The 10141-nt window shown below is 34.2% G+C and overlaps 1 protein-coding gene across 1 annotated transcript; it reads right to left on the bottom strand.

Moving 5' to 3' along the window:
* Positions 1-1227: 1227 nt before the first annotated feature.
* LOC131021570 (uncharacterized) lies at positions 1228-2220 on the bottom strand. The gene has a single exon (XM_057950820.1). It carries the CDS (start codon positions 2043-2045, stop codon positions 1521-1523), a length of 525 nt encoding a protein of 174 aa, XP_057806803.1. The 5' UTR covers positions 2046-2220; the 3' UTR covers positions 1228-1520.
* Positions 2221-10141: the final 7921 nt, after the last annotated feature.

The raw sequence follows: 10141 nt of genomic DNA, 5'->3' as shown, positions 1-10141 counted from the left end.
AATTTCAAGTTCAAATCAATCTCATGCATTAAAATAAATAAATCTCCTGAAATTAAAATAATTCTAGGCATTTAAATAATCTCGAATCTCAATATAAACTCAGAATATATTCCTGAGTAATCTCATCATTCATGATTTCTATTGATCCTTGATACTAATTCCCTATTAAGGCTAAACTCTTTCGGATGAGAAAATGTATTGGGATTCCAGAATATAAGACTCAACTCCGGAGTTAAGAAATTCTCCCTGAAATCAAATTCTGTAGCTGAGATTATGGTTGTAAACGAATCGAATCGAAACGAATATCACTATATTCGATTTGTATTCATTAAATTATTCAAGATTCGAATTAATATTCGAATACATTTCGAATAATAAATCTGATTCGTATTCGATTCGAATTGATATTCGAACTATTCGTATTTGATTCGAATATTCGATTCAATTTAAAATTTTATATAAAAAAATATCTAAAATAATATTGTAAACAATATAAGATTCTATATTCTGAAAGTGAAAGAAATATGAGCACTTGCACTTGAATTTAGGGCTCAGAGATATTAAGATTTAGCTTTAATCATTTTTGTTTTTTGTTTAATTCATTTAATTATGATTTATTAGCTTATCTATTTAATCATAAGGTTTAGGTTGGTTGTTGTTATACGTTTGTTTCATTAGTTATATCTATTCAATCATAATTAAATTAGATAGTTATAAATAACATATTATATATATTATATAAATATTTAATCAAATCGAATACTTACGAATATCGAATCGAATATCAAAATTTTCAATTTGTATTTGGTAACTAATCGAATAAAAATTATTTGTATTTGGATTCGATTTGTAACTTTTCGAATACGAATATCAAAATTCGAACACAAATACCGAATCGAACAAAATTATTTGATTCGTATACAACCCTAGCTGAGATCAACTAATTTAGGTTTAGTTGGCCGGGGCACTACACTAGGATTCGGTTTAGATTGTATAGAATCAGAGATCCGCTACTCATCTGATTTCCATAGATGAGGTCTTGATTTGCGAGAGGATCTTGGCAATCCTTCACAACTCCTGCTGTGGGATAAATTCTTTTCAAACTATAAATTTATTTGTATTTGATTGTCTTCATTATTTGGGAGTTGATATTCCACATCACATACTTGGTGTCTGCTGAGAGCGAGAGGAGTACTGAAGATAAAATTTGAATAAATAACCCACTCGAAAGAAAATCGGTAAGCATATATAAAGTGTGAAATATATAGCAACAAACTAACATAATCAAAACCTATATATTTATAAGGGTGAATTATAGTTTGTACCTTAATTTTCAGCATTTTTCAAAAATAAAATTGTAGAAAAAAAAACCCTAAATCTAGACATAAATCAATTTTTTTCTCCCAGGTTGAGAGTTTTTGCAAAAAAACATAAATCAAGAACAGTTTTATAAAAAAGGCTGAAATTTGAGAATACAAACTATGATTAAACCCTATCTACAGATGAGGTACGATGCAATACTAGATAACTGCACTTGTCTCGAAGGAAGCAAGTGTTCCTGGACTGAGAAGCATGGCCGAACACCATGCGAGAGATGAAGGCGACAAGCTAAACCCAAGTGGGCTTAGAATCCCAAAACTAGTATCAAATGATTTCTGCCTCTTTTCCTCTTCATTTTCGGCTGAATGCGGAACAAAGCGTGGGGAGAGGCTGAGCGGGGGCGGCGCCACCTCCCGCAGCCGCGTCGACTGGAGCTCGCCCGCCCCCGTCAGCTTCTGGACCACATCCTTGAATTCAATGGGCTCCACCTTGTAGATTCTCGGTGGTGTCGGCGGCAGCGGAGCGATGGGTTTCTTGGTGATCACGTTCTTGGCCGGAGATTTGCGGACGGTGTGGAGCGCCGACCGGAACGACGGCTGAGGTTTCGCGCTCTTCGTTGCTTGGCGGCAGGGATTATAAAGGTAGTGAGTTGAGGAATTTGATGAGAAAGAATATGAAGCAGATGAAGAGGAGTCTGTGTTGCTAATGGACGAATACGACTCCATGATGATTATCAAATCTTGCTTTTGCTATGTTTCCTACTTTTTGCGATTATATATATACACTAAACTCGGAAGAGAAAGTCGTGATGAGATGTATATATATTTAATATCTTAAACAATTGTAACAATTTGAATTCAAATGTTTGAGGGAAATTGGGATAGAGACCTTGTAGTTGAACAAAACAAAAAATATGAGAGAGAGAGAGAGAGAGGGAGCAAGATGTTTAATTTTGTCGCGAGTGTCGGCGTGGCTGCGGAAGCTGACCTTCCATGCCGTGAAACATTTTTGACCAATCAAAACTTATTGCCTCTATTATTGTGTAGTTAATAATACATTCTTAGATCATAGTCTCGTTGAAAATCTTGAGATTCATGCTTGTGTCACGCTTTGCAATAATGCAAACAAATATTTATAGCAACCAAAAATACAGTTAAGAAGTTATGCGGATTTATTAGATAACCAGCCGTCATCCTCATCGCCAATCAACTTGTTACTTTTATATATTATTCTATTCTATTTTTTCATAATTTATTGTGCGTTATTGTATTTCATAATTAATGTTATTATTTTAAACTCCCTCATCCCATTGTTTTTGTCCCACTTTTTCTTATTAGATTGTCCCATTAATTATTTTTGTCTTATTTCCTAAACGAGGCCAAATTAGTGAACAATAACATCTTAATTTTCGTGCTCATACAATTTAACTTCACTACCTACAACATCTTAAGTCTGGTGCTAAAAAAAGTGGAACAAGAACAATGAGACAGATGAAATAATTATTTGGGGTTGACACAAATTTTAACAAATTAGTTAAGTGTGTATGAATGGAATAAGAATCTCACTTTTGTTGTGAGTAACTTATATAGGGTACACTTACCAAAAAGGAAATGGATACTCATTTTGGTGGACTCCAGCTTAATTTTAATAAATTGTAATCATATTTCAAAATTCGAACAAAAATATGTCTATAGTAAATGCAGATAAATTGTAGCCATACAAACACGGATGAGACGATCTGCACCGATCATTCCAACTTGTAGTACCAATCAATGGTATGATTAGTACGAATGTGGACTATTCATATCAATTGTGGCGTGCAACGTCCCGAAACGATTGGTACGAATCTCAATTCAACTAGGTGTATCAAGACGATGTGCGCTACGACTGGTACTAATTCATAGCAAATGTACCATATATTTATACTCCCTCCGTCCCACGAATCTTGACACGTTTGGTTTCGGCACGAGAATTAAGGAATTATAGATTAGTGTTTTAAGTGTATAGTTAATGAAGTAGGGAAAAGTAGCAAATAGCCCTTATCATACAACCCCCTAGCACGTTTACTTCTCTATCTTTTGATTTTGGGCTGTTAACCCCTCAACATGTCATAAAGAGTGCAAAATGTCCACTGCTCTTAACGGACACTTAACACCGTTAAATATTTTTCATTTTTTGTTATTTCTTACTAATATTTCTTACTATAAGCATATAATTTTTTTAATTTAAATTTAAATGTTTGTAATATTTTTTTAAATAAAATCAGTTTTGAATACACACACACACACTTTCACTGCGTTCTTGTAACAATTAAAGTTAGATGAGATTTAATATACATATATTATAAATAAATAAAATAAATCGTACCAATTAATATATAGTATATAAAAATAAAACATAACAAATATAACCTTGTATTAATTAAAAACCCAAAAGCATACACGATATATGAAAGTAGAAATAATTCGATAGACAAAGATAACCTTGTATTAATTAAGAACACAGTGAAAGTGTGTGTGTATTCAAAAATGATTTTATTTAAAAAAATATTACAAATATTTAAATTTAAATTCAAAAAAAAAATTATATGCTTATAGTAAGAAATATTAGTAACAAATTAAAAAAATGAAAAATACTTAACGGTGTTAAATGTCCGTTAAGAGCAGGGGGCATTTTTGCACTCTTTATGATATGTTGAGGGGCGCTAACAACTCAAAATCAAAAGATAGGAAGGTAAACGTGTCAGGGGTTGTATGACATGGGGCTCTTTGCTACTTCTCCCAATGAAATATAAAAGTTATAAAGTAGGAGAGAGAATGTAATAATTATTACCTTATTTGGAAATGTGTCAAGATTCGTGGGACGACCCAAAAAGGAAAACGTGTCAAGATTCGTGGGACGAATGGAGTATATGATAAACAAGTATACCAAGTTAAAGCAAAGGCATTTAAGTCTCTTTATGTCAAAGTTGGTTAAAAATTTATTAAAATTAAGCTGGTGGGTAACATTTGATTTTTGTTATTCATTTTGTATACTCCCTTCTCTCATTACAAATATCCCTTCTCTATACCTAATATTTAAATAATTTTCATCAATTCACTTTATTTACTAATTATACATTTCTTAATCTATGTGCCCAAAAGTATGGGATATTTATAATGGGACAGAGGGAGTATTTCGCAATATTAACACTAGCATTATTAAAATAAATATAAAATCTAATTGAATTAGTGAACCAAGTTAATTATCTTTATATTATGCACAAATATACTCCATATGTTCCACTATAAGTGGTATAAAATTTTTGGGCATTTATATTAAGAAAAATGTGTAAATTGATTGAAGGTGGTAAAGCCTACACAGACCATTGTGGGACAACCTAAAATAGAATGCAAACCACTTTTAATAGGACTGTGAGAGTAATAAATTAAAGGGAGAAGTAGCAAATAGCCCCCTATCATAGAACCCCCTAACATATTTACCTCTCTATCTTTTAATTGTGGACGGTTAGCCCCTCGACATCTCATAAAGAGTGCAAAATTCCCCCTGTTCCTGACGGACAGTTAACACCGTTAATTTCTTTTCTTATTTCTTATTTCACTATAGTATTTGTTAAGCAAAATACACTCCTACAAATATTTCTACGCAAACCTCAACCTTAATTAATAATTAACAACTATCATTAAATATAAATTCGTATTTTTTGGAACAATCGACGAATACCCAAAGATTAAAATATGCTCATGCAATTGCTTCTATTTATTTGTCCAAGAAGCTTGATCCATTTACCATGATATCCAAGTGGTATGATAGAGAAAAATACGTGAAAGCTTATGAGCACCCAATCTTACACATATTTTAATCTTTGCGTACTCGTTGATTGTTTCCAAAAAATACGAATTTATATTTAATGATAGTTGTTAATTATTAATTAAGGTTGAGGTTTGTGTAGAAATATTTGTAGCAATATGTATTTTGCTTAACAAATATTATAGTGAAATAATAAATAAAGAAAATTAAAAAAATATTTAACGGTGTAAAGTGTCCGTCAGAAACAGGGGATTTTTGCACTCTTATGAGATGTTGAGGGGCTAACAGCTCACAACTAAGAGATAGGGAGGTAAATGTGTTAGGGGTTGTATGATAGGGGGCTATTTGCTACTTCTCCCTAAATTAAAATTTATAAAATTATAAAAAATAAAAATGGGATTGAGGATCCCAGTTAGTGGTAGTTTGGTGCTAGTTATAACATTTTATGTGGGATATTTTTTACTTTTTTTCCTAATTGTTCAATTCATTAATACATTTCTATTATACATATATTTTCTACACACACACATATATATATAGAGAGAGAGAAATGATCAATAGAGAAGCTAAATATTGTGGAGAAGAGAGAAGTTATCTAAACCATTTATTTAGCTCAATCACACGGCTGAGATTTGCCAGATTTTAATACTACCATTTTAATTTCGAAAAGGTTAGATTAGTCATTATCAATATATTAGTAACCGAAAATATCAATGAAAAGTATGGTAAGATTTGGTACGTATCCCATAGTTTGTTCTTAATCTTTCTATTCGCTGCATATTTTATTTTCTCTCAGAATCAGTGTCTTCTTATTTTTTATTTTCGCACGCCATTGACGTCTTCACGAAGAACCATTTTTTAATGAGAATCTGGAGTTGCGGTGGTTGAACGACAGGAGTCGGAGCGACGGAGGCAGCGAGCTTGAGAGTGATGCATTCAGTGCGTGAGCTCGGGGAGGGGGAGATGGAGCTCGGTGGAAGGGAAGACGAATGATGAAGCAGCGGTGTAGCGGCTGTTTTAGCGCTGCCGCCGTGCTAGTGGTGTACTTCTGCCACTGCTGTCCGGAGGTGGCGATGGCATGAGGCGGTGGCGGCAGTCCGTGCGAGACGGGGAGAGAAGCTCGAATGCGGTGGTGAGCAGCGGTTGCTGCTGTTGCACGAGTATTGTTGTTGTCGTCCTCAGACGGTGCTCGGCGGCGGCGTGGTTGGTGGATGATGGAGATGGCGGCTGAAGGTTCAGAGGGAGTTCGATTGAGAGAGAGAGAGAGAGAGAGAGAGTGAGAGAGAGTGATCTGTTGTTTAACCGAGTTTTTCTGCTGAATCTTAATATATTTATTCAATAAATTATAGAAATTATTCATACATATTCAATCTATTCTAAGAGTTATTTAGTAATAACCTCAGAACATCACAATATTTATTCAATATAATATTTGAGTTATTCAATATATTATATGCGTTATTCAATATATTATGTGGGTTATTCTCCACAATTAGTATATCGTTCAGTGATAAGTTCGTTGTTCGGAAGTTCTGTTAAAATTTTTTATGGATGACATTTCATTAATTTTTTTTCTTTTTTAGATTAAATAATGTGCAATTACGACATTATTTCAAAAACAAACAATTAGATATGTAATGAATTTTTGTATTTATTCATTATATTTGTATTATTTATTCACTAAAGAATTGAATTTATTCATTACATTTTTTATTTATTTATTCATTATAATCATTTATTTATTCAATTAAATGTAAGCAATATTCAGCACGTACTCATTAGATTAACAAAACGTATTCATTAAGTCAACGCTTCGATTTCAAGCATGAATAAGTTCTGAATAATCTAGTGTACGTTTCGAGTAACTACTTTTCAGTTATGAATAAGTTATGAATAATCTAGTATACCTTTTGAATAGCTATCATTATGAATAAGTTCTGAATAGCATGAATATGTTCTGAATAAATATTATTCAGTAATGAATATCACACAATAAGTTCTGAACAATAAGTTAAATTAAATTAATACATTACAGATATTTATGAATGAACATATTATAAATAAATGAACAAAAGTAATCGAATATCTACTTTAACACTCTGAATAGTTGTTCAACTCATTCTGGAGCCACAAATACTACTTGCATATCCCTTTCTCGGACGATCACCCATCTCACCTTGATAACTTTCACTAAACTAGTCATTTTGTCTTGCTCACGGATTCAAACTCTAACATACACCAAATGCAGCCTAATCAATAAATCACAACAAATCAGAAAAAATAGAATTCAAACACAGAATATGTTAATGAACAAAGATCAAATCTATTTGAATAAACTAAAAAAGTTAAAGAATATACGTAGAAAATTTATGAATAAATTTCTGGTGCATCATGCGCTGCCTCAAGTGTCTGATTCGAGTTGCCAAACACTATGCACCAGGACGTTCAAGAACGCTTGGGAGCTAGACCGGAATCTGTAGATACCACCCTGGCAGAGCTTGGTGAATCTCCTCCTTCCTAGACCCCATCCTCTTCAATACCCCTGGGTCCCTAGATCAGTAGAGAACTTCTGCTATACCAGAAACGAAAATTGAATCTAAGGTCTCCTCCATTATTCAATACACCACCAGAAAAACTCAATTTTTCTCTACAAATCTTCAATTATTCTACAAAAATGAGTCGTCGTTTCCAAAAAGATGAAATTTCAGGTTGCTTACACCATTTTCATTATCCGAAATATAAAATAAACAAGCAACACAATAGAGTAAAAATTCACCCTCTTTTAACGGATCGTCGCCGTAAATCACAGTAATCAATCCACCGTCGAAGCTTATGGGGTGGAACGGCCGCTGTTCTGTAGGTTGGGCGAGGGGGGAGGATGGGTCAACGCGGCTAGGGTTAGAGACGTGGGTGTAGATTTCAAACAGTACCTAACTAGTTATTCACCAAACAAAATATAAAAACTCACATTCTTCTATTGTTTCGTCGTCGGGATAAACAGCAATCAACCCACCGTTCAATTTCTGTGAAAATCGCCGCTGCGTTGTTGATTGGAGCGAGTCGTATGTTTCCTATTCCTAGGGTTTCAGACATGTGGTTGTTGGTAGGGCTGTAAACGAGCCGAGCCGAATACTAGCAGGCTCGAGCTCAGCTCGTTTAAATATTCGGGTGTTCGAGCTCGATTCGAGCTTTTATCTTGATCATCGAGCTCGGCTCGTCAGCCACTTAACAAGCTAGAGCTCGATTCGAGTTCGGCTCGGGTGATGCTCGATAATGTCGAATTCGGGCTTGAGCTCGAGCTCGAGCTCGGCTCGTTAGATGTTCGTATATATGATGTTCAAGCTCGAATTTGTTATAAATTTAAGAAAATCTTCTTAATTAATATGTTACTCGAGCTCGAGTTCGACTCGTCTAAGGCTCGTGTACTAACTCGTTTGAAGGTTCGACTGAAGGTTCGTGAACAGGCTCGCGAACAATCGAATTCGAATATGTTCGCGAGCTCAACGAACCGAGCACTGTCAGGCTCGAGCTCGACTCGATAAAAATTTTGAGCTCGAAATCAGGCTCGAGCTCGGCTCGTTTATTATCGAATCGAGCTCCGAACGAGCTTTTTTCGAGCCGAATCTCGAATAGCTTGCGAGTAGCTCTGTTCATTTACAGCCCTAGTTGTTGGGGTAGTAAATCCCGAAATTACCGCATAGTTATGCGGTTATTAAGTGAATGTGCAATCCTCTTTATACCCCTCAGCGTGTTTTAATTGTATTTTCCAGCTTTTTTGTATTAATTTGACCGAGAATTAATATGGATATCAACCGTTGATTTTGACTAGATGAATGGCCTAGATATCTTCTTTATTCTCTAATCTAAGGGCCTTCTCCATAGATCTCAACCCTATATATATATATCAATAAAAGATTAATTCTTTTACCGTCAAATTTTTTTTCTTCTCTTAACTTTTTTCACCAAATTTTATCTTTCTTCTTTTCTTTTTTATTTTAATTCTTTTCAAAACATCGTTAACTTTGATTCATAAAAAAAAATATTCAATATGGATATTAAATTAAAGATCATGAAAAGATCTTTAATTTGATGTAAAAATATAAAAACAAAATTTAAAAGTAATAAACTATGATCGTCTAAAGTACCAAAATTAATTCTTGTTCTTTCTCATTTATCTCTAATATTGAAAATCATACTATTTCTTTATTTTTATTTTCGTTTGTTAGTGTAAAAATAAGTAGATGTCATTTTTTTTCCGCCACTAAGCGAGTGATGCTCGTCCTCAACCAGTTCGAGAACCGCTTCGAACCCGACCCATTCATGATCAAGCGGTCCTCGAATATCTAAACATCAATTCCTGATTGGAATGTCACATAGAAATCAAATTTTTGGAGGATGAAATCCGCGCCGGATATTTAGACAGCAACGAGAAGGAGGTGCCGTTACTAAGCAATTTAATTGGATTGTTGAGTTATTGCAGGGGAGTTATGTTCGAGGACTATGATGTGGATGTAATCAATCCAAATCGCGTCGGCGGTGGTAGCGTCGGCGGGTGGGGGAGGGGAATTAGGGTTTGGGGGTGGGGATGGGGAAGGAGGAAGAAGATGGGGGGATTTTTCTATTTTTTTTTATTCCACGTATCGAAAATGTGCTTAGGTGTCAATTCCGGCTGTCACTGTGACAATTCCGGCTGGCACCGTGTCATTTCCAGCGTCGGCGTAAGAAAAAATCGGTCATCGATTTAATTTGAGACGAAAATGAAATATTATGGATTTAAAAGTCGATTTTCTAGATCTGGAGTAAAAATCAATTTTGAGAAAATGTTATGGATTTACAGGTAAATATTCATTTTTATTATAATTTAAAATTTTAAAAAGAATAAAATATTTTGTGACCCTGTACGAAGAGAGGATGTACTAATTTTCTTTTGGAGAAGGTGAGAAAATAGTTAATATTTCAACTGTGGTTAGGGATGGCAATCTACCCGCGGGTAATGGATATCCGCGAAAAC

Source organism: Salvia miltiorrhiza, chromosome 4, assembly GCF_028751815.1.
Source record: "Salvia miltiorrhiza cultivar Shanhuang (shh) chromosome 4, IMPLAD_Smil_shh, whole genome shotgun sequence".
Lineage (NCBI taxonomy): Eukaryota > Viridiplantae > Streptophyta > Magnoliopsida > Lamiales > Lamiaceae > Salvia > Salvia miltiorrhiza.
Note: the sequence above shows the minus strand (reverse complement) of the source record. Positions and strands in the feature narration are given on the sequence as shown.